Source organism: Myxocyprinus asiaticus, chromosome 37 (assembly GCF_019703515.2).
Source record: "Myxocyprinus asiaticus isolate MX2 ecotype Aquarium Trade chromosome 37, UBuf_Myxa_2, whole genome shotgun sequence".
Classification (NCBI taxonomy): Eukaryota; Metazoa; Chordata; class Actinopteri; order Cypriniformes; family Catostomidae; genus Myxocyprinus; species Myxocyprinus asiaticus.
The window spans coordinates 39,487,751-39,514,285 of record NC_059380.1 but is presented as its reverse complement, the minus strand read 5'-3'; the positions used below and the strand labels follow the sequence as shown (position 1 = coordinate 39,514,285).

The window sequence follows — 26,535 nt, the reverse complement described above, 5'->3', positions numbered from 1 at the left end:
TTGAGGAACATGACAAAGAGTTCAAGGTGTTGACTTGGCCTCCGAATTCCCCAGATCTCAATCTGATTAAGAATCTATGGGATGTGCTGGACCAACAAGTTCGATCCATGGAGGTCCCACCTCTCAACTTACAGGACTTAAAGGATCTGCTGCTAACATCTTGTGCCAGATACCACAGGCCACCTTCAGAGGTCTTGTGGAGTCCATGCCTCAATGGGTCAGAGCTGTTTTGGCGGCACGAGGGGGACCTACACAATAGGCAGGTGGTTTTAATGTTGTGGCTGATCGGTGCATATGTATATATGTACTGTATATTTACTGTATTCAGATTAAATATATGAACATATGAATGTATGTATATAAATATACATAAATTATATATGTATTGTGTGTGTGTCTATACATATATATATATATACACACATATACACACACACTGGCGGCCAAACATTTGGAATAATGTACAGATTTTGCTCTTATGGAAAGAAATTGATACTTTTATTCACCAAAGTGGAATTCAACTGATCACAATGTATAGTCAGGACATTAATAACATGAAAAATTACTATTACAATTTGAAGAAAATGTTCAGAACTTCTTAAACTTCTTCAAAGAGTTCTCATCAAAAAATCCTCCACATGCAGCAATGACAGCTTTGCAGATCCTTGTTATTCTAGCTGTCAGTTTGTCCAGATACTCAGGTGACATTTCACCCCACACTTCCTGTAGCACTTGCCATAGATGTGGCTGTCTTGTCGGGCACTTCTCACGCACCTTACAGTCTAGCTGATCCCACAAAAGCTCAATGGGGTTAAGATCCATAACACTCTTTTCCAATTATCTGTTGTCCAATGTCTGTGTGTCTTTGCCCACTCTAACCTTTTCTTTTTGTTTTTCTGTTTCTAAAGTGTCTTTTTCTCTGCAATTCTTCCCATAAGGCCTGCACCCCTGAGTCTTCTCTTTACTGTTGTACATGAAACTGGTGTTGAGCGGGTAGAATTCAATGAAGCTGTCAGCTGAGGACATGTGAGGCGTCTATTTCTCAAACTAGAGACTCTGATGTACTTATCCTCTTGTTTAGTTGTACATCTGGTCTTCCACATCTCTTTCTGTCCTTGTTAGAACCAGTTGTCCTTTGTCTTTGAAGACTGTAGTGTACACCTTTGTATGAAATCTTCATTCATCTCAAAACAATGATTGACTGATGAGTTTCTAGAGAAAGTTGTTTCTATTTTGCCCTTTTTGACCTAATATTGACCTTAAGACATGCCAGTCTATTGCATACTGTGGCAACTCAAAAACAAACACAAAGACAATGTTAAGCTTAATTTAATGAACCAAATAGCTTTCAGCTGTGTTTGATATAATGGCAAGTGATTTTCTAGCACCAAATGATCAATTTATCATGATTACTCAAGGATAAGGTGTTGGAGTGATGGATGCTGGAAATGGGGCCTGTCTAGATTTGATCAAAAATGACTTTTTTCAAATAGTAATGGTGCTTTTCTTTGTGATCAGTTGAATGCCACTTTGGTGAATTAAAGTACCAATTTCCTTCTGAAACAGCAAAATCTGTACATTATTCCAAACTTTTGGTCACGTGTGTGTGTGTGTGTGTGTGTGTGTGTATATATATATATATATATATATATATACAGGTGCATCTCAATAAATTAGAATGTCATGGAAAAGTTCATTTATTTCAGTAATTCAACTCAAATTGTGAAACTCGTGTATTAAATAAATTCAGTGCACACAGATTGAAGTAGTTTAAGTCTCTGGTTCTTTTAATTGTGATGATTTTGGCTCACATTTAACAAAAACCCACCAATTCACTATCTCAAAAAATTAGAATACATCATAAGACCAATAAAAAAAACATTTTTAGTGAATTGTTGGCCTTCTGGAAAGTATGTTCATTTACTGTATATGTACTCAATACTTGGTAGGGGCTCCTTTTGCTTTAATTACTGCCTCAATTCGGCGTGGCATGGAGGTGATCAGTTTGTGGCACTGCTGAGGTGGTATGGAAGCCCAGGTTTCTTTGACAGTGGCTTTCAGCTCATCTGCATTTTTTGGTCTCTCTTTTTTCTCATTTTCCTCTTGACAATACCCCATAGATTCTCTATGGGGTTCAGGTCTGGTGAGTTTGCTGGCCAGTCAAGCACACCAACACCATGGTCATTTAACCAACTTTTGGTGCTTTTGGCAGTGTGGGCAGGTGCCAAATCCTGCTGGAAAATGAAATCAGCATCTTTAAAAAGCTGGTCAGCAGAAGGAAGCATGAAGTGCTCCAAAATGTCTTGGTAAACGGGTGCAGTGACTTTGGTTTTCAAAAAACACAATGGACCAACACCAGCAGATGACATTGCACCCCAAATCATCACAGACTGTGGAAACTTAACACTGGACTTCAAGCAACTTGGGCTATGAGCTTCTCCACCCTTCCTCCAGACTCTAGGACCTTGGTTTCCAAATGAAATACAAAACTTGCTCTCATCTGAAAAGAGGACTTTGGACCACTGGGCAACAGTCCAGTTCTTCTTCTCCTTAGCCCAGGTAAGACGCCTCTGACGTTGTCTGTGGTTCAGGAGTGGCTTAACAAGAGGAATACGACAACTGTAGCCAAATTCCTTGACATGTCTGTGTCTTGATGCCTTGACCCCAGCCTCAGTCCATTCCTTGTGAAGTTCACCCAAATTCTTGAATCGATTTTGCTTGACAATCATAAGGCTGCAGTTCTCTCGGTTGGTTGTGCATCTTTTTCTTCCACACTTTTTCCTTCCACTCAACTTTCTGTTAACATGCTTGGATACAGCACTCTGTGAACAGCCAGCTCCTTTGGCAATGAATGTTTGTGGCTTACCCTCCTTGTGAAGGGTGTCAATGATTGTCTTCTGGACAACTGTCAGATCAGCAGTCTTCCCCATGATTGTGTAGCCTAGTGAACCAAACTGAGAGACCATTTTGAAGGCTCAGGAAATCTTTGCAGGTGTTTTGAGTTGATTAGCTGATTGGCATGTCACCATATTCTAATTTGAGATATTGAATTGGTGGGTTTTTGTTAAATGTGAGCCAAAATCATCACAATTAAAAGAACCAAAGACTTAAACTACTTCAGTCTGTGTGCATTGAATTTATTTAATACGAGTTTCACAATTTGAGTTGAATTACTGAAATAAATGAACTTTTCCACGACATTCTAATTTATTGAGATGCACCTGTATATAAAATATACATTTTCATTTTGGGTTGAGATATGACCTGGACATGTGTTTTGTGAGATTCACTCAAACTGCTCTTTGGTCACTGTTGGTATTGGGCTGTCAATTTAACTTAAACACTTTCAACCTTGGAAATCTGACACCATGTAATCTTCTAAAGCTACTTTCTCTACTAGAGCTTCAAACTCAAAGGACCTTTCCTGCCCTTTTCATTTCCTTCCCATAACCCCAGTTTCAGAGCTTCTGATTGGCTGAAATCCCACCAATCCCCTGTCTTCATTACTGATCTGGCCAGGCATCAGCCATCGTCGTGGCGATAGGCCAGAGGCTACAGGTGGATTCTGTGTTGTTGGCCTGCCACGCCGTTTGAAGAACAGTCCCCTCTTTATTCATCCGTTCCTCCTCTCTTTCTCCATCCATCCATCTCTCTCTAACCTTACAGAATGAAACTATCCACTGTTCACTTGGACCAACAGTTTCTTTCATTTACTCATAGAATTACAAATACAAAATGACCTGATGTTATTCTGGAAAACTTAAAGGCATGATTTTAAAAATGAATGTTAAAATACTTCCTCATATTTCAGTGCAATCTGCACAGTCAACTATAAGTAAGCCTCTGGTAGACTTCCTAAAGTGTGAAAGCACAGTGGCGATTTAAAAAAAACATTGTGCTGTTTGTTTGAGCGGCCTGACGTGTCAACTTCTAGCTTAACCAATGGCAAGGCTTCCTGTTTTGGCAAACAGTGTTAAGCCGTGGTTTCACTATTATTTCGGACATGGCCAACAAACAGGGTATGGTATAACGCTCGAGGACTTATGGTTTTAATGGCATATTTAAATAATGTATCACAAATAACAAAAATTATATTCATAATGTAAAAAAAAAATCAATCTACTGTCTTTGCTGCAACAATAAAACATGTATTCTTTGTATTGAGCCAAGAGGTCAGTGTGTGATGTTTCGATCTATCGGTCAAATGTTGTTTCATTGAAACTGAAATAACGTGGACTGATGGCTTCAACAGAAGCATATACCATCGATTAACCACCTCAGAGCTCACATTAGGTCTGTCTTTAAAATGTATAAGTTATTGCTAAAAATGACTTCAACTATTGAGAAAATAAATGGGATTTTGCTTCTGGAACAATACTGTTGAACTCTGTAAGGACAGGAATATGCATTAAGTAATGAAATAGGGCTAATTTTGAAGGGTCCAGAATTTCAGCCTTTCAATGAGACTTTCTTGTTTTAAATTTCGATCTCAAGAAGGTTTTTAGTTGGAGTGTTTTGGGCAGTGTTGAAGAGCAGGAAGGCATGAGTGTGAAATATTTATAGCAGGAGCATTTTATGCAGTGCAGAGCGTTACATTAACATTTGATCAGGGCGCAGGCAGGGGGGCACATTTGAGGAAATAAGCTCACATTTTGGGAAATTTGCTTCTCCACTTCTCTCCTCGGGGTATTGCGTGTTTGTGAGCGAAATAGTTCTTCCATATCTCTCTCTCTCTCTTGCCTTCTGCTTTAATCTTTAATTAAAGTCAAATAGGCAGTTCTTAATCCCAATTTACAGCAAATGCCCCACACTTACTAAAGCTCAGCCGAAACCCCCTGATCGACAGCCAGGAAATGGAACTAACCAAAGCAGAGAAGCGTAATTATGATAAATGCTGAATTTTAGTTGCTTACCACATTTTGGAAATTCATCTCAGACACCAAATAAGGAAAAATGACCAATTTTAGGGTTTGAATCTCATGAAAACTGTCAAAAAACAGCTCCAGGTCAAATCTCACCCCAACAATCTAAAGAAAAAATAAATACATTCTATTTTGTATCAATAAAGTGAAGCCTATGTTTAATTTTTTTTTCATTGTAGTGTTATTTTCATAATAAGGAAGCATGCACACTCTAATGTTTAGTAATGTGTATTGTGAAAAAATCTCATTCTCACTACTGAAAATAAAGTAAACACATTATTTAAATTTTAAAGTACATTTGGTAAGTATAATTGTAAGTATACATCATCATAGTGTTTGTTATACTGAATTTAATTGATGCTGTTTTTTAATGGAAAATAATTTCAAACAGTAATAATTATTGGGTGAAATATGACTGTGAAATTCATCTTTTAATATTCTCGGTGTATTTAAAAATAAGTGATTAATAATCTGCTGTTGATTCGTGATGGATCCGCTTTTGATCTGATTTCTGCTCCACTTTCAGTCTGAACACGCCACCTGGAACCAAAGTGAAACTCCTGGGAAACGTTCAGGTTAAGAACGGCATCCTGCTATTGGACGATTCTAAAATCGCTGTTCTCGGCGGCGAGGTGGATCACATGATCGAGAAATGGGAGTTGCAGAGGGTGGGGTGCCTGTGATCTCTCCAGATTTATTATACAAATAAAATACGATCTGAATATGAAATCTAAATTAAAGGGGCCATATCATGGAGGACAGGATTTGTCTTGCTCTTTGGGAAATTAACTTTCAAAACTCCTCCCCAGTTCACTCAGACCATTTATTAAAACTATGGATGCACCACTATGAACACAAAAGATAGAAAATTTATAAGATGGTGATCCATATGGGGGATTTTTTTTTTGTTTTGTTTAAAAACAAAACATTTCTGTACTTCATCTTTTTCAGTTCCCAATAATTTAACTCAAATTTTAAATATTATAATAGAACATTTCAAATTCATTTTATGCATATCCTACATGCTTTACTTTTTACGGATTTAATGTATTTTGGTAGGTATTTCCATATTACACACATTTGTTTCTAATAAACTTTGTACAATGCAATAAATTTACGTAATTAATTACAAAATAAACATTGTTTTTTCATATTAGCGTTTTCTTATGACCGGAATTGTGATGGTTTTAATTTGGTCAATAATTGACCAATACATTTTGGTGGCTGATACATCGGCGCAGCCCTAATTAAGACTAAACTGCAAAAAATCTCTTTAAGAAAAAAAAAAGTATTTGGTCATGTAATGTTCATTATGTAACGCTAAAAATAGATTTTAAGGAAAAGTCTTAATGATTTTAAAATATGGCCCCTTTAAAAAAACTCAGTTACTGTTTATTAAAACTTGTCACAGTGTAATATCTGTTAATGTTCATCATCTGTAACAGTTGATCAGTGAAGGATGACAGATTTGCAACTGATGATTTCTTCTCATTATGAATCAGAAAACCAGTTACCATGAAGAAAAATGTATGTATTATTCCGGTGTCAGTTGATGTTCTTGATGAGTAGATGACGTCAGTCCAGAGAATTTTCTGAAAGTACAAGGACTGTTTCCCACAGTCTGAAAATTTCAGGGAATTTTTAAATGTTTTTTTTTTTTTTTTCTCTCAGAGGCTTGGAAATATCATAGAACTCAAATCTAAAACTACATGGAAATTTCTGGGTAGCACTTTATTATTTACTATATAATTATATACTATACTATATAATTACAACTACAGTAATTACTAGGTACTAATCTAACCCCAACCCTAACCTTAACCCATACTAAGTACATGTAGTTCCCTAATTTTACTCGGTGCTTTCTTGGGTAAGTACACATATTGTAAAGTAATAAAATAATTTCAGTGGTGAACATACATTTTTCTAGTTAATAGATTAACACTTATTTAGCAATAATTACTACATACCAAACAAATAAATGAATAAATGTACATTAAATATTGATTTGAGTTAAAACTATTTTATTATGTGTGAAGAAGGAGCACAAGAGAATACGAGAGATGAAACAAGTGCAGCTATTTAGGAAATCGGTTGCCTGGGTCAACGGTCATCTGTACAGTTTAGCACTCATTATACAAAAATATTTGACTACAAAATGGCACGACTGTCTAATCATAATCACATTTTCCAGATAGTGTATAATAAATGGGCACGTAATGAAATGTTGAACTCTTTTCTTGCAAAAGAGTCTCACCAAACACAGCCGAAGAATCATCTGTGCTGAGGGTGGACCACCTCCGTTTGTTCCCTTTGGACAGGTAAATTACTGACTTTTTGACCTTTCACTATTATTTTTAAAATGGTGATTTGTTTTTAATTAAATGGAGAGTTGGTGGATTTTTTTTTTGTGATTATATAATAGAATGTCATTTAAAAAATGTAAGTTTCTCATTGCAGATGTAGACCACATGACACACTGTAAAACGTTCTCATTGGCTTCTGGTCTGTTGTGATGTCATCTCTCTGTAGAAATGTGCTTATAAGGAGCAAGTGGATAGCAGAGCTCTAGACCAGCGGAAAACCCTCCAGAACACCAATGCCGTAAAAACTGCCGAAGACAACGATGAGTTTGAGAAACAAAGAACCGCTGCTATTGCCGAGGTCGCCAAGAGTAAAGAAGTACGCTGCTGCCATTACCAATTTATATAAAATATGTAAATGATTTGAAAATGTGTCAGCATGATATAAAACATTCAAGAGTTTTGTTTGAGAAACTTAGTCAATTGTAAACAACGTTTAGAAGACTAATAGGCCTAGATTCCAATTTTTCTTAGTGTTACATCCAATTTCAGATTTACCTGCCCATAAACGCCAACGGTTGTTGGTTAGTTTACAGTGCATTCGGAAAGTATTCACAGCGCTTCACTTTTTCCACATTTTGTTATGTTACAGCCTTATTCCAAAATGGATTAAATTAATTATTTTCCGCAAAATTCTACAAATAATACCCCATAATGACAACGTGAAAAAAGTTTGTTTGAAATCTTTGCAAATTTATTTAATAAAAAAAATAAAATAAAAAAAAAAATCACATGTACATAAGTATTCACAGCCTTTGCTTAATACTTTGTTGAAGCACCTTTGGCACCAATTACAGCCTCAAGTCTTTTTGAGTATGATGCTACAAGCTTGGCACACCTATTTTTGGGCAGTTTCTCCCATTCTTCTTTGCAGGACCTCTCAAGCTCCATCAGGTTGGATGGGGAGCGTTGGTGCGCAGCCATTTTCAGATCTCTCCAGAGATGTTCAATCGGGTTCAAGTCTGGGCTCTGGCTGGGTCACTCAAGGACATTCACAGAGTTGTCCCGGAGCCACTCCTTTGTTTTATTGGCTGTGTGCTTAGGGTCGTTGTCCTGTTGGAAGATGAACCTTCGCCCCAGTCTGAGGTCCAGAGTGCTCTGGAGCAGGTTTTCATCAAGGATGTCTCTGTACATTGCTGCATTCATCTTTCCCTCGATCCTGACTAGTCTCCCAGTTTCTGCCGCTGAAAAACATCCCCACAGCATGATGCTGCCACCACCATGCTTCACTGTAGGGATGATATTGGCCAGGTGATGAGCGGTGCCTGGTTTCCTCCAGACATGACGCTTGCCATTCAGGCCAAAGAGTTCAATCTTTGTTTCTCATGGTCTAAGAGTCCTTCAGGTGCCTTTTGGCAAACTCCAGGCGGGCTGTCATGTGCCTTTTACTGAGGAGTGGCTTCCGTCTGGCCACTCTACCATACAGGCCTGATTGGTGGAGTGCTGCAGAGATGGTTGTTCTTCTGGAAGGTTCTCCTCTCTCCACAGAGAAATGCTGGAGCTCTGTCAGAGTGACCATCGGGTTCTTGGTCACCTCCCTGACTAAGGCCCTTCTCCCCCGATCGCTCAGTTTGGCTGGGCGGCCAGCTCTAGGAAGAGTCCTGGTGGTTCCAAACGTCTTCCATTTATGGATGGAGGCCACTGTGCTCATTGGGACCTTCAATGCTGCAGAAATTTTGCTGTACCCTTCCCCAGATCTGTGCCTCGATACAATCCTGTCTCGGAGGTCTACAGACAATTCCTTGGACTTCATGGCTTGGTTTGTGCTCTGACATGCACTGTTAACTGTGGGACCTTATATAGATAGGTGTGTGCCTTTCCAAATCATGTCCAATCAACTGAATTTACCACAGGTGGACTCCAATCAAGTTGTAGAAACATCTCAAGGATGATCAGTGGAAACAGGATGCACCTGAGCTCAATTTTGAGTGTCATGGCAAAGGCTGTGAATACTTATGTACATGTGATTTTTTTTTTTTTTTTTTTTTTTTTCTTTTTAATAAATTTGCAAAGATTTCAAACAAACTTCTTTCACGTTGTCATTATGGGGTATTGTTTGTAGAATTTTGAGGAAAATAATGAATTTAATCCATTTTGGAATAAGGCTGTAACATAACAAAATGTGGAAAAAGTGAAGCGCTGTGAATACTTTCCGGATGCACTGTACATGTCAGCACTGTAAAGGTAGACAGCTCATTAGGTTTTGAAATAAAGCATTGGTTTTCATTGAATCAAAGAATTTGGAAAAAAAAAAAATTAATGAATCTACAATATTTTCTAGTGCACTCTAACTAAACTAAAATTGTTGTCGTCTTTTAATGGTTTGTGGTAGACTCGGACATTTGGCGGTGGAGGTAACGCAGGTGGAAACCTCACCAATCCAAGCTCCACTTACAAGAGCCGAGACACTTATCAGAGAAAAAGAGACGAAAAAGAGAAGCCGTGGATGGAGAAAAAACCAGAGGGAGTTTATAGAGACCTGGTAAGAAACGAAGAACTTGAAAAACATTTTGCCGCTTTTTTTGTTTTGTTTTGGGGTAGCGATTCACAAAAGTCTTTCCTCTTGAATTGAACAGTTTATGCAGTAAAACACTGGAAGAACATCCAAATGGCATGATCGCCGACCAGCGATGCAATGGGACATTTGCACATTTCCCAAAATATAATTTTGTTCTTATTACTGTCTTTAATCCACAATGTATGGACGTTGTCACAATTTTAAACTAGCACCTAGTTTAGTGAAAAATGCTGTGATTCTTCCTGGAAACAAAACAGCTGTGATATGTGGTCATCTATTGGTCTCATGTTTGCTTTCTTCAGACTGAAACCCAATGAGATTTATGTTTCAAATATGTCTTTCATCAATTTCTTCGTTATATATCCAACTCTATATAGATCCATAGAGAATCAAATAGGAATCTCAATGAAGGGATAGATGGATAAATGGCTTTTCCAACAATATGAGCCATATCATATTTATTATACATGGAGTACGTAGTAGTTTAGAAAAAGAAAAATGATAGTTATTAGTTATGATGAATTTAATATTCTGCAGTGTTTTCACTTTACTGATTCTTAGAACAATCCGTTAAAACTGTAGAACTGTGGGCTTTTATTTGTAATTATGTGACATTATTTCCTCGAGTATGAGTCTCATCTGAATAAAATCTAAATTGATGGCTGACGTCAACACCAACAGATCTGACCCCTCTGTGTTTCTCCTTCTCTTTTGTTTTGTATTTTATTTATGGCTCATTTTAGATTATATGTGGAATTTCAAGGGTCTTCACCTCATGAGGAACATACTAATAATTTTTGAGGATATTGTGCATGTTTTAGTAGGTTTGTGTCTATTTTTTATCCCTGTGCAATGGATTTTAATGTGTCATATGATGAGGCTCAAGCTCATCTTTGTTCAGGTTGACGAGCGAGCGTTGAAGGACATTATGGAGATGGGGTTTAACCGAGAGGCTGCCCGACAGGCCCTGCTGGATAACAATAATAACCTGGAGGTGGCCCTCAACTTCCTGCTCACTGGAACCAACCAGCCCAAGACGTCACAGTTGGAGCAGAGCCGCCTGCCACCTCGAGGTACAACCTTCAACATATTTTAGAGAAGGACTAAAGTTCCAGGTTTTTCATTGACTTAAAAAATGCTGCGCAAAGCGTCGAAATCAAATCCAATCAGAACATATTTGATATTTAATACATATCTATGGACCAGTGAGATTTTTCTATGGGTGGAGCTATATAATGTGATGCAGCAATTTGAAACCAAGCGATGTGATTTAACACCTGTTGCTTTATTATATCACGCCTGGTTAAGACAATGTAAATTATTGTTATTTTAGTTGACCGTCTGTGTGGTTTCTTTCAGGTAAGGGTCGTGGACGGGGGCGTTCCAGACAGGATGAGAATGAGGAGGCTGGAGGAAGACCTTCAGGTCCGAGCACGCTGTTTGACTTCCTGGAGTCAAAAATGGGAACATTCTCTATTGACGGTAAAATTGATCAATTTTCCTTCACTATAGTATACCAATAAAAAAATACTGTACTGTAGTAGGGATGCATGTTATTTAACTAATTTTTGTAATTATAGCAGTGGTAATTATTGGGGCCAATTCAAACAGTTTTTTTTTATTTATTTTAAATTTGTTTTATGCCAGTTTACAAAAGTACTAAATAGTTATCCATTTTAACTTTGGGTGAACTGATATGACATTTTTGCTCCTCTGTTTTTGCAGTTCTAAATAGTAGTACTCAAATTGTACATGTTATGATTGAACATTACAAATTCGTATTGTGCACATTCAAATGTTTTGGTAGGTATTTCTTTACATTACACACTGCTAAAAAAGATTCTAAACTATATAATGCAATAAATGTACATAGTTAATTATAAATAAACAATCTGTTTTTCATATCAGCGTTTTCATGCTTATGAATTGGCCAATAAATATCAGTGGTCGATACATCGGGGCAGCCCTAATTTCTGCTGTTCATTATTTACGTTTTGAAGCCAGTTTTCACAAAGCATGTCAAATTCCAGAATTGAGCTTCAAACAATTTAATAGCTCATCACGTTGGTTTTTGTTGGTCATAACTTAAAAGGCTGTCAATCGATTCAAAATTGTAATCAAACTTATAACATGATATGCTGATTAATTATCAAGATTAATCGCATATATAAATCACGTTTGCAGAGAAAGGCCCTTTAAAATAAATAATTCAATATGTAATGATTAAACAATCATAAATAGTTATTTATTTTAATTGTAAATATGTTATAAAAATAATTCAGATAATTAAAATGCATAACATCATTGTGGCAGACGAGTAAAGCATTGATAAGACAATACAGAAAAGCTACGTTCACACAGCTGCTGAATATGACCCATATCTGATTCTTTTCACTCACATGTGACACAGATCTGTTAATTGGATGATTGTGACAGATGAAAGCACTTTGAATCTGACATTTTTAAATCCGATCTGGGCCACTTTCATATGTGGAAATAAATCGGATACGTATCTGATTTTTTTCCAGTGTGTCTTCGATGTGAACAGCCAGTCAGATTCAATGTGATTTTTACATGAATCTACCTCAACATTCGTCATTGCGCGATTGATTTCCAGCGTAAATATGCCTGTTATATTTTAAAACTTTTGAGTGCGAATCATATCTGTCTAGTTAATGCATTCAGTTTCATTTTAAGGAAAGAAAATAAAAGTATAGGCTTCAAAAGTTGGGCTCAGTGATTCGTTTGGCTGGCACGTTAAATATGCGTATGAAAAGATGCAGATGTAGATTTATATAATGGCACTCTTTGCTTGTGTCACTCGCTCAGAAAACACAGTTTCTATATTTCTCAAACTGTATCAAAATACGAATGAGAGACAGTCAATGGAAATATGAAATAAAGATAATTCTTCTTAACTTATATGTAATGCCATTTTTCCTGCTGTCTTTCTATTTTATGGTGTTTTGCTCGTAGGTTATATTACACTTGAACTTTGAATATTTAAATTCCACCATACGAAGGAAAAAGACTACACAAAAATACTTTATCCATCAATGGTCTTTCTCCATCACTAGTGGACATACAGTGCTGTGAAAAAGTATTTTCCCCAACCTGATTTCTTCTGTGTTTGTGTATATCTCATAGTAAATTGTTTCAAAAATTCAAACAAAATCTAACATAAAACAAAGGCAGTCTGAATAAACACAAAATACGGTTTTTAAATGATAATGTCATTTATTGAAGCAAAGTTATCCAATACCAGCTGGGCATGTGTGAAAAAGTATTTGGCCCCCCCCCAAGTTACTAAATCCCCAAATCTACTATATGAAACTGCATTCATAATGGTGTTCAGCTGGACTACACACCCAGGCCTGATTACTGCCAGCCCTGTTCAATCAAATCAACACCTAAATAGAACTTTTTCAGCAGCGTGAAGTTGGCTAAAAGGTCTCACCCAGTAGCACACTCCAGAAATGAGGAAAAAGGAGATTGAAATACATCAGTCTGTGAAGGGTTACAAAGCTATTTCAAAGGCTCTGGGACTCCAAAGAACCACAGTGGAGCCATTACCTCCAAATGGAGAAAACTTGGCATAGTAGTGAACCTTCCCAGAAGTGGCCGACCAAAATGCCTCCAAGAGCACAGCGATGACTCATCCAGGAAGTCACAAAAAAGCCAAGGATAACATCCAAGGAACTGCAGACCTCTCTCACTGTTCATGACTCCACTATCAGAAAGTCACTGGCCAAAAATGGCATCCATGGAAGGGTGGCAAGGCAAAAACCACTGCTAACCCAGAAGAACCTTAAGGCTTGTCTAAATTTTGCCAAAACACACTTTGATGATCCTCAAACCTTTTGGGAGAATATTCTGTGGACTGATGAGTTGAAAGTGGAACTGTTTGGGAGACAGGGATCCCGTTACATCTGGCGTAAATCAAACACAGAATTCCACAAAAAGAACATCATACCTACGGTCAAGCATGTTAGTGGAAGTGTGATGGTGTGGGGATGCTTTGCTGCTTCAGGGCAACGTGCGATCATTGAGGGAAACATGAATTCTGCTCTCTACCAGAAAATCCTAAAGGAGAATGTCCGGTCATCAGTCCATGAGTTGAAGCTCAAGCACAACTGGATTATGCAGCAAGACAATGATCCAAAGCATAGGAGTAAGTCCACCTCTGAATTGCTCAAATGAAGCAAAATTAAAGTTTTGGAGTGGCATAGTCAAAGTCCTGACTTGAACCCGATTGAGATGCTGTGGCAGGACTTCAAACAAGCAGTTCATGCTCGAAAACCCTCCAATATGGTTGAACTAAAGCAGCTCTGCAAAGAAGAGTGGGCATAAAATTCCACCACAGCGTTGTGAAAGACTGATCTCCAGTTATCGGAAGCATTTAGTTGCAGTTGTTGCTGCTAAAGGTGGCATAACCAGCTATTAAGTTTAAGGGGGCAGTTAGTTTTTCACATGGGTGATATAGGTGTTGGATATCTTTTTTGCTTTAATTAAAAATTGTATTTTGTGTTTTCTCGGGTTGCCTTGTTATATCTTGTTTGAAGATCTAAAACAAGTTAGTATGAATAATACACAAAAATAGATGAAATCTAATTTCACAGCACTGTATTATCAGATAGGCATGTGTCCTATCTGCATTAAAAACAAATAATTACATTTTTCATTATAATTTAATTCATTATTCATACGATAATGATGAACATGCTGGTCAGTTTAGGAATGTCGGCTGTTCAGACCAGTGTCTGATATGGGCTGCATTTAAAATGTCATGTGAACAACCTAACAATAAAATCTGATTTGAGCAAAAAATCAGATCTGGGCCACATTCAGCTGCGGTGTGAATGTAGCCAAATTGTCTTTGGTAGTCAATATATAGTTTTTTTTCTATATCATTGAACATAAGCCTATCATTGGCCTACTGTCCACAGAAATCCATTGTGCAATTGAATTTATCAATCTGTCCGAGACAGATTTATTATAAGGGCTTTTCTAAGGATGCGTCAATGTACATATACGTCAGTCAGATGTTTTAGGAGCATCTTCCTTTGGTTGTGTCACATCTATACTCAGGTTTCTATGTCACTGTGCCAAGTTAAACATAGCTGAAAACTGAGAAAAACACATCTTCCCTGTATCCGGAATTGCACTCCATCCAGCTGTGTTTAAACTCAAGAACCTGTTCTCATCTTGTGCTGTCGCAAGTGTCAAGCAAGCCTGGGTGTGGTTTGTTGTCTGCACGGACAGACTGTCCGTTTACTGCCCCTTGCTGAAAACAGGTGGTACTTGATGGTAGGAATTTTCATTATTACTGTCCGGAAACATGATTAATTATGTAAAAAATTTTTACAGCATTGTTTTGTTTAAATTGACAGCCCTACTTTAAAGCATATATGCTCTCTGAAATACTTGATTCTGATTGGTCAATCGCATTCTTTGGTGTAAAATTGACAGTCGTACCAGGCAATCTACATACCTTTTCCGACATAGTAGTGCTAGTTTAATGTCTCTCGTATCACTCCATACTCTTTCTTTCCACAAAATACAAAAATTTCATTTCATATTTTATTATTTCATGGGATGTATGTAAGCGGGATAATGTACAGTCAGTCAGTCATTATCACACAATAAACCCCTTCAGGATGATCCGAGTCCTGATCACCTTGGGTTTATTCTGCGCTAATGACCGGCTGACTGTACTTTATCTCTTACTGAATGACTACTGTATCATGAAATGTCTATTTTACTGCATCCCTTCAGTATGTGCAATTGTACATGTGTATAAATAATTAGAATGGGAACATTGTATCAGGATTTTTAATCTGTTCTTATGTTGAAGTCCCAGTGGGCTGCAGAACTCTAGTCAAACAGATGGCCGGTCTCAAATGAAGGCAGTTCTATTAGTCAGCTTTAGATAAGTCTCTTGGGCTGGTAAGCTTTGCCTGACATATGGCTTTAGGAGAAAACAGACAGGGCTAATATGTGCAAAAACTGTGTTTGTCTTCCACTTTTCCTCTGCGGTTAACATTCAGGGTCTTGCTTTGTGTTTCAGGTCGTTTTGCACTTCAACATAATTATGTCTTGCATTTTAATTAGTTGATATTTAGTCCTTGACAAAACTGAGTATACCAATATTCAAGAGTGACCTTTTAGTTATTACTTCTTGTTATTTCCGATAAAGTTTTCTGAAAAACTCTGCTCTCTAAAAGGTTATTAAAATACATGAGCTGGTGCTTCAGTTTCAGATAAAACATGCAACTGACTGTTTAACATGTTTTTTTGCATAAAAACAAACTTTTCTTTGGTTTTATCTAGTGCTTGGAGATGTAAGGAATATTCATGATATTCGTGAATATGTTCCTGGCAAATAAAAATGTGCATATGCATATGGTTTTAATGTGCTTCTTATTTGGCTGGTGTTTCCGAGTTAAACAGGATATTAGCAACAAAAATATAGGGCAGTTAATAAATATTACTCTTCCTTGTGTTCATTTAATAAAAATCCTTGTGGAAAACACACTTTGATTATTTTAAACTAGATTTTAACTGTGTTTTACTTCTGGCATTAAACATTTTAAACGTACTTGACAAATGTCACTGTTTAGTTGAAATTATTGATTTTTATCCCATTTTTCAAAGCCATTTCAGAGTGAATGCATAAACAGTGAGATACTGAATATTGTCAAAAGGCTGTAAAATCTCAAGAGATTTAAAAAAATATATATTTGTGATGCACCAATACAAAATTTGTGTGTCGATACCGATAATGGATTTTTTTTTAGTACAACATCTGCTGATACCAGTAGTTTGGTGATCTTCTTTTTTATGCCACCTTTCATAAATTGTTGATAATTGTTTAAACAACTTAGAAATTAAAATAACTTTGTGTACCGATATCTGATTTAGAACATATGCCGATGCCGATAGTTTGGTAGATCTGCTTTTTTATGCTACCTTTCATACATTGTTGATAATTGATTAAACAGCTTCAAAAGAAATTTAAATAACTTTGTGGACCGATATCTGATTTAGAACATATGCCGATGCTGATAGTTTGGTAGATCTGCTTTTTTATTCAACCTTGTTTCATCACTGATAATTAAATACACAACTTCGAAAGAAATTGAAATAATAGCTATTTTCTGGCTCTACATGTTTACGTTTCAAAGTGACTGGTATCCGATATAAAGATTGAATTATCATTACCATTAAATTAATAAGATAAGGAATTGTGAATAATTAAGCTTGTCCCTTTTTAGCTGAAGAAGCCTCCGCTTTAGCTTTAACAAACTCATCATATTCCTTATTGTTTCGAGCTTTAATCTGAGTAATAAAATTAGTTGCATTCAAGTTTTAACAGTAGTTCTACCTCATGAAATTCTAGCAGTGCAAAGCTTTGCAAATTGCTTTTATCTGCCAGTACTGATGTTTGGCTGATACATCAGTGCATCTCCATTTTAAATACATTGCCCAGGCTTAATTCTAACAGTTTATCTTATAATTACTCCTGTAGATTCAAAGAGCCAGTCTTCACAACTAGACCATCAAGCTATGAGTTTCCCCAACACAGATCAATCTTTCAGAGACGCCCCCCAAACCAGGCACCCTCCCCGAAATGAAGGGAGATCACAGAGAATTGACAGACCACCACGATTTCAAAAAGACGGAGACTTCCCTAAACCAAACCCAGCATCGTCTTCCGCTCTCTCAGTGCCGCAGAAATGGAAAGACGGAGAGAGAACAGGAAGAGGAGGGTCAGACCGATGGAAGAATGACAGTCAAGATGGTCAAAGCTCACATTTAAACTCTTCCTCCTCAAACCCATCCACAGAGCATCAATGTCTCTCTAGAAACTTCCATCAGGGTTCAAAGGAACATGGAGGATCAAAGGGTTTCCAACTGGAAACTCATAATGGTAGCTGGAGAGAGCAAGATGGCTTAGTGCGATCCAATTCTTCTTCGTTTAGGAAGAACCAGGAAAATGGACCATTGGGACCCAAATCCTCAAATTCTTCTGTTACAAGTTCAGATTCAAAAGGTCGATACGAACTCATCAATAAAAGGAAAGGCAAGTCAGAAAGACCCAATTCTGGCCACTTTGATCATTCCCAAGATGCAATGGCTGGCACAATTGTGAAAAAAGACTTTGCACAAGACCAGGCCGAAGGGGCGGGTCAGTTAATCAAAGGGGGAATAGTTTCAAACATGCACCTCCCTAATGGTGACTCAGAACACAGACGGAGCTGTCCAATCAAACTGCAGTCTTCAGGTGCACCTCAGAAGCAAACCAACATGCATAACTCCGCCCATAAGAAACGATCAGGACCAATCAAAGGCCCAAGAGCATTTGAACCAGCAGACACGAACAGTCATGTGAGCTGGAAAGCTGGTGACCAGTGTCTAGCGCTTTACTGGGAAGATAATAAGGTCAGTAGAAGATTGCATTTTATGCATAAAGACCCAATTTATAGGATTTTGTAGCATTATTCCTACTTATAGTGTGAATTTTTCAAAACATGTCCAGGACATATTTCACCACAAAAAATAATAATAATAATAATAAAAATCACATAATATTCAGCATGTTTTTTGCATTGTGACAACATTTTCGTGAAAACCCCTGAATTCTCATTATTGTAATGCAAAAATAATGGTATATTATCTAAATTGTAAAGATCATGGTAGTATTTGCTGTACTGCCTTTATTTTATGCTGATTTAAAAAAATAATTATGGTATTTCTTATTGTAATACAGTAAACTTTCAGTACAAGAAAAATACGTTTTATGTAGATAAATATCCAAACCCAAGAATTATGTTGGTAACCCATAACTAGAAGTTCATCTGCCTAGAAAAGTAGTTCCAATGCTAAAAGAGTGATTTGACAACTTCACAGCGCCAATGACACAAATGTAGTTTGAAAGAAAATATATGGGTATTTCTTCAACTTCAGTTTTTAGCACTGTGGTCTTCTAGAAAGTAAACTCTCATAAAAAAAATTTCATCACAGGATTTTTTTTTATCCCACCATATTGTCATTTCCAGCACATTTCTAATTCTGTATCATGTTTAGTAGAAACACAATGGTAGAAATGATGCTGATGGAAATCATATATATATATATATATATATATATATAAATATATATAATTTTTTTTTTTTTTTTTTTTTTATAATTATTTGAATAAAATGGCCAGATTCTTTGTCTTGCTAAAGCTAATTTCGTAGTTAACATTTTATGCATCTGAAATACACAAATAATATTTGTACACTTTTTGCTTAATTTGGCAAAATTACAGCGTAATTGGAAATGATGCCAAAATGATTTTTCTTTTTGTCTAATATTTCATCTCAACACTTTTGTCCACTTGGGTAACAAGTACACTAACTTTTGAATTTTTTTTAATTTGGGGCAAAATTGTTTGGTGTTGTGGAAATGACGCCACAACTGTACACTGTAAAAAAAAAAAAAAAAAAAAATGTTTACCACAAAAAAAATGTATGGTAAAAGACTGTAAAAATGCTACAGAAATAAAACTTTAATTGATTAATGAATATTAACTGTAAAATATACAGTAAAAATAAATATAAATTTTTAATATATTTTAAAAGACAATACAGTAGCTTTTACAAGAAAAGTTTGTGTAAAAAGTATGATTTTCCTGTATAATTAATGGTAAAAAATTATTACAGTAAATTATTGTTAAAATTACGGTAAAAACAAAAATCAGGCGTTCCCACAATTCCCTGCATGACCTATCATATTTCATTATATTTTATGGGAATAGTTGTGTTTCTTCTTATTTTTTATACCAGTTACGTACATTGGGGTGTTCTGTGTTATATGCGATGTAGTTTAGTTAATGTTTACTGTATTATTTCAATTTCACATGTGTTACCCTGATGATGTTTAGTGTTTGTGTGAGTGACTCACTGTCTCTACATGTTAATTGGTCATTGCTGCTGGAAGAGCCACTATTGGTGAACTTCATGTCATCATGTGCCCTTCTGTAATTTATATGGTGATTAACAATACAAAGTAAAAAGCAGATTTGTGCACTTTTTTGAAGGTTAATATCAAGTTTATGACATATTGTTACTGTATATTTAACAGAATTTATTTAATTACAGTGCCAGCATGGTTACGTAAATTACAACAGTTTTAAACAAAATTTACAGGTTTTTCTGTAAAGTTGTTTACATTTTTACTGTATTTTTTACATAATTATTCTGGCAACCACACCTGCCAATTAAAAAAAAAAACAACAGGATTTGTTTTTTTACAGTGTGGGACAGTCACATTTTCCCACAATAAATATTGAAATTGTGTTTATTACACTCTTTGTTTAGATCATCATAGTTTTAAACATGTAATAATTGATATTTGAAAAATTGATTTTCATAGTTTAAAATAAAGTCTGAGTCTGGGCAAGACTAAAACAGTCAAATCTATATAGACGATGAAATCCTTTATTATTGTCACACATTATACATTTGCACACATACAGTGAAATTCTTTTTTTTCACATATCCCAGCTAAGCTGGGGTCAGAGTGCAGGGTCAGCCATGATACGGTGCCCCTGGAGCAGATAGGGTCAAGGGCCTTGCTCAAGGGGGCTTGAACCCCTGACCTTCTGGTCAGTAACTCAGAGCCTTAACCGCTGAGCCACCACTGCCCTAATAAATAAAAGACATTTGAAAAGTACCAGAAATAAATGACGAAGGCCTGTTAAAATGTTTCCGATTCAGTTTAAATGAGACCTTCATATAACCAAAAATATTTTTTTTTTTTTTACTTTTCGATTGAATAAAAAAGGGCCTTAAAGGAATATTCCGGTTTCAGTACAAGTTAAGCTCAATCGACAGCATTTGTGATATAATGTTGATGAACACACAAATTAATTTTGACCCGTCCCTCCTTTTCTTTAAAAAAGCAAATATCTGTGTTCCAGTGAGGCACTTACATTGGAAGTCAATGGAGCCAATTTTTGGAGGGTTTAAAGGCAGAAGTGTGCAGATTATAATTTTATAAAAGCACTTACATTAATTCTTCTTCTGAGCTGTAAAGTCCTTCAAATTGTCATTTTTACAGTCGTTTTAGTGTTAGTTGACATGTCATGGTAACGAAGTTGTAAAATTAGAAATAACTTTCCACAGATGCGGTTAGTAAGTGATGCTATCACACTAAAACCATGTTTGCACACATTGTTTATGTCTTGTGGTTATACTTTTAAAAAGTGTGTATTTTAACATTTAAAAATTGGCCCCATTCACATCCATTGTAAGTGCCTCACTGTTAGGGTTGTGCCGGAAAGGCAAGAATAATGACTTCAAAACAAATAACGAATTAATCCGAGTAATAGAAAAAATATTCGGAAGAATGATCATCCAACGAGTACAGGTATAAAGTGCTATTTTAAATAAACATAAAAAATTACAAAGCAATGATGAGTATTACTACAGTGTAAACCTATGAATGAAAATGCGCACAATGTGATTTCATGTTCAGATCGGATGGTCGCGGTCTCGACTCTGTTTGCGGACAGTCTGCGTTAATTGTGCATGTCTTAGAAATCTAAGCTTGTCCAAACTCAAGTATTAACTTTATCATACATATTTTCCACTTCTTGAAATGTCTGTTTGAATTGTCTGATCTGTATCATATTAACTCCAAGTGTTTCACAAAAGTCACATGTAAGGATTTATAAACCAACCTGAGCGCTGTTGAATTCCTGACCAGAGAAGTGATGATTTTATAGCGGAGCTCGACTGTAAGTTGATCACATTTATATTCACATTACCGATTAAGGTAATTATCTGGTTAATCCTTTATTCCAAAAATCTTTAAATGCTCCATAGAGGTTTAAATACTTCATTGAGTGTAAATCTATTCAGAATATTCCTGCACATGGAACAAACAAAAAACATGCACTTTTCTTCTAGAAATATATAGAGGCTCGATCTTGTAATGTATTCCACTGCATTTCACTAATTCTGCACATGTACTTTATGTCCTCCACAAAAATATGTGAACACAAAATAAGCCTCGAGTGTATCAAAACTTTCTGATAGAGATTTACGGTGTTTTCAGTTTGTAGGCTGTATTTATTTTCATTTCTTTTAAGATTCATATTTGTATTTAATTTTTGCTGCAAGGGGCCTGGGTAGCTCAGCAAGTTTTGATGCTGACTACCATGCCTGGAGTCGCAAGTTGGAATCCAGGGTGTGCTGAGTGACTCCAGTCAGGTCTCCTAAGCAACCAAATTGGCCCGGTTGCTAGGGAGGGTAGAGTCACATGGGGTAACCTCCTCGTGGTCGTTATAATGTGGTTCTCTCTCTCAGTGGGTCATGTGATGAGTTGTGCGTGGATGCCGCAGAGAATAGCATGAAGCCACCACAAGCACTATGTCTCCACGGTAACGCGCTCAACAAGCCATGTGATAAGATGCGCGGATTGATGGTCTCAGACGCGGAGGGAGCTGAGATTCATCCTCCACCATCCGGATTGAGGCGAATCAATACGCCACCACGAGAACTTGGAGCGCACTGGGAATTGGGCATTCCAAATTGGGGAGAAAAGGGGAGAAAAATATATATATATTTATTTGCTGCAAAATGTGTGCTTTACATTTTACAATTGCTTCACACCTCGTACCTCCAAAAAAACGTTGTTATACTTATTATATTATATGAAAATTCTGTTTCAGCAGATATTAATGTCCGAAATACCAGGAGAAAACACAGTTAACAACATATTCCACAGTTTATGTAGCCTACATATTCAGCTTCATCTGGTGAGAAAAAATAAAGAATATATCAATAATATAATTAAATAATAATAATGAAAATAATCATAATAAAAATGTAATTATTATTATTATTATTATTATTAGGCATACTTTATATATAGAAGCTATAACCTAAATGTAAGTTACATTTTTTAATTAGTTTTGACGCACTTCCGATTTAAACCATGCTTTTTAAAGAAAAGGAGGGGCAAGACAAATAAAATTTTTGTGTTATGCCACAAATGCTGTCGTTTGAGCTTAACTTGTATTGAACCCAGAATATTCCTTTAAGTTGCAGAAACACCACAACAAAGTGCTTTAACAAAATACAAGCTGTACATTTAAACTCTTAAACCTTTAGGAACACTTGCCCCATAGACTACTATAAGTTAATTACTACAAAAACTATCATTTTTTGCATTTCATATAGAACAAACTGCATCTAAGGACAATTAACAAAAGAAAATGTGGTTATTTATATTTTGCCATCTCTGTGAATATCTTACATATTTGCTGTAGTTTTATCGGGCGAGAGTCGACGCTGTGCACCCCTCTGGCTCTACGGCTGTGGTCGTGTTCAGTGACTACGGCAACTGTGAAGAGGTGCTACTTCATAATATCAAACCTCTGCACATGGATGTGTGGGTAAGCAGTGCATTACCAAAACTTCTTTACATGTGTTCAGTGAGCAGTGTTCATTTGCATTAATGACACACAAGTTCCACTTTACTGACAGACTTTACTTTTGGAGTTGTTCTGTGTATTAAAAAAACTGGCCTGTCTTGTAATTGGATACAAATGAAAGTAAATTTGTTTTGTTGTAACGTCTTTCTTGGTAATTTTCCTTCAGGATGAAGAGGATGTTTACTATGAAAATTCGCTAGAATTTCGAAGAGGAGGAGACGGGCAACCTCGTCGCTCTCGCCCGACACAACAATATTACCAACCGCCTAGAGCAAGGGACTGACACACACACACACACACACACACACACACACACATACACACAAGTAGGTGAATGCATTTTCACAACCTTCCCATTTGATTTGATTGGTACTCCTGGAAAAAAAAAACACAACTAGTATTTCTTTGTTTTAGTGTTCAGCATTAGATCATGGTTTGAATTTGGGTGTTAGTCTTCAGCTAATTAGCCCTTCTAGCATCATATACTTTCTATTGTGAACAATATAAATGCAACACAATGTTCTCTCCACCACCCCCTTGCAGGTTATTATCGTGAGACTTGAAAATGACTCTAATTGGACAAAATAATGTTTGGTTTGTTGTAACTTCCCAGAAGTAACATTATTAACAGCTGACTATATAGGAGTAGAAATGCTAATGGGGGTGAAACGCACAATTGCAAATCAAAAGAAAGAAATACGAAATTATATCTGGCCTAAAGAAAATGAAGCTAATTTTAGGCCATTGGGATCTTGTTACCATAATGTAAAATTAAAAAAAAAATTCTCATTACTGTAATGCAAAAAATTATGAGCAGTACAATAATTTTTACTGTTATGGTAATAAAAATCACCATTAAGTATCATGTAAATTACGGTGGGGTACAACACCCAGATGATTTACAGTAATTAAAATTTGTGAAGGAAAATGTGCTAAATTTACATATAAAATAATTTCTAAATGAAAAATGGTCATAAAATAGACAATTTTTTTTAATGCAAAATATAAATTTTTTTTTTTTGGGCTGAAATGTGACCTGGACATGTTTTTTGTGAGATTCACCCTAAAGGTGCACACTATATAATGATGCAACATTTTTTTAAATAACCTTATGGTATTGTGGTGGCTACTTGCCTCATTTAATATCTGTGCGACATAATTACTATGCTTTTATATGCTCCGAGTTGAATGGAAACAACAGAACCATAACTGATAATTTTGTATTTGTTCTCAAAGACGGTTTTTAAATTCTAGGAACGATAATCTGATCTCTGCTTTAAGAGATAAAAGAGCATATCTGAAAACTAACTGAACTTTGCCTTCACATGGGAGATGGATCTGTAAGGGCTTGCAGCACAAGTTGCATCTGTGAAATCTGGACTCTGTTTAACTTGTAATGTAAACAGCTGCTGTACATGGTGAATATTTGTAAAGGATAATAATAATAATAATTACAAACTCTCTTGTATTTCTGCTTTTCTGCCTTTTTGCCATTGATAAGTTGAATTTGTTTAAATTCAACAAAGTCAGATTTGATCCCATTTACTTAATACACGTATGTGGTCTTATTATTCATCAAAATGAGCTTGAACTTGCACTGCCCCTGAAACATGTCAACAAGCCCTCTTACTTTTAACCACCTGTTATAATCAATTCCTTATGGATAAAAATCAAGTCTTGTCCTATTTTTTTTTTTTTTGTTTGTTTTTTTTTCTCAGAAATATCTAATTATGGAAGTAAAATGGGTTGCAAATGGTGTTTCATGTTGACTTTAAAGCTGCAGTGAGCAATTTCGGCACCACTTGTGTCACCAAATGGAACTGCTAAAATAATGACTCTTTTCAAACACTTTTTGTTCAGCCAAACAGGTAAACCCGCCCCAAACTCATGCCATTGGTTGACCCAGTAATTGACATGTTGGGCTATCTACAACAGTGCCTGCCCACTTTTTCAGCCGGCTTGGTTACGGAAGTATTTTTCACATTTATTTATTCCATTAGGATTTCAAAAAATCCTTCATAAAAGAGTTCAAAGCCATAAACCAAATCATCCAGCTCCGAGGTGAATCACAACTTTACAAACTTTGTTTAAAAAAAAAAAAAAAAACCTTTATGAAAATGGGACAAAAAGACAAAGTTACAAGACGTTACTTGAAGCATTGCAAATGACGTAATTGAATTAACAACGATGAAAAAATCTAACAATATTGATTTAAAGTTGTTGATTATAAGTAGAGAAACTATATATTTTCAGATAAATACAAATAGATAATTTGGGAGATTAGGGCGACCGAATCGATTGCATCATTAACATCATGTCACTGCAGAGCTCTTTTGGCGCAGTTTGTTTGCCGCAATTCTTTGATTGGTGGTTTTTGTTTTTTATTAAGTTGAAATCATGCAAACTTATGGCTTCAGCAGAAGCGTATACCATCGATTAACAACCTCAGAGCTGACGGTCGGTCTGTCTTTAAAGGTTTATAAGTTATTGTTAAAAATCAATTCGCCCATGAAGAAAATGAATGGGATTTTTAATTTCAGAATCCACACTGTTGTGCTCTATTAAACAGAGCAATGTTTTTAAAACACCACAGAGCCACAGTTTATTTTCACATCGAAAATATTACACGCTTTAGCATTAAGTATTGGAAACTGTGAACACCTGATAGTTAATCAAACATTAGGTCTGACTTGCTGCTATTTGGATAACTCGAAAACCGAACAGTAGCCACCGGTTAATATTTAGTAGGGTTTAAATGTTCCAGGTGCAGTCTGCCATCTGTCACACACCCATTTTGATGAGGTGTTTTTATTTCATACACAGGAGTAGCCCAGAATGAACACATCCCAAAAACAAAGCACATTTTTTGCAGACTGTTTTTAGTAATATTGATTGGTAAACCCAAGCTAGAGTTCTGTCTTTTCTTATCAGCAAACATCGCACTCGTGTGCCAGCCTTCCAAGTTAATTTACTGTAGCTAGTCAAGCAAACACGGAGTAAGTCGATAGCATCCGCTTGAAATTGAGATCATGGCAGTGAGGTGATATCATTTTTCACATTACAAAAAACAACAACAAAAAAAAAAAACATTATGACCAACATTTCATCCGTGGGCCAAGACTTGCTCAAAGTCAAAACATCTGAAATGGTTCATATCTTTTAATATGATTCATGTGAGAACTCTGGAATATAATGTCTGATGGAAATAGATAAAGAATGTTGTTTTTGTAAATAAATGTGAGGTCG

General features: G+C 36.1%; 1 protein-coding gene across 1 annotated transcript in view; it reads left to right on the top strand.

Annotated features, from left to right (window-relative positions):
- Positions 1-24,757, top strand: part of LOC127427861 (tudor domain-containing protein 3-like) — a 32,763-nt gene extending 8,006 nt beyond the window's left edge. Inside the window, exons 5-13 of the mRNA XM_051675725.1 lie at positions 5,449-5,590; positions 7,172-7,243; positions 7,455-7,604; positions 9,618-9,767; positions 10,705-10,876; positions 11,163-11,285; positions 17,332-18,245; positions 23,125-23,250; positions 23,456-24,757. Coding sequence (XP_051531685.1) covers positions 5,449-5,590; positions 7,172-7,243; positions 7,455-7,604; positions 9,618-9,767; positions 10,705-10,876; positions 11,163-11,285; positions 17,332-18,245; positions 23,125-23,250; positions 23,456-23,572 — 1,966 coding nt within the window. The 3' untranslated portion in view covers positions 23,573-24,757. The remainder of the gene's footprint in view (positions 1-5,448; positions 5,591-7,171; positions 7,244-7,454; positions 7,605-9,617; positions 9,768-10,704; positions 10,877-11,162; positions 11,286-17,331; positions 18,246-23,124; positions 23,251-23,455) is intronic.
- Positions 24,758-26,535: the final 1,778 nt, after the last annotated feature.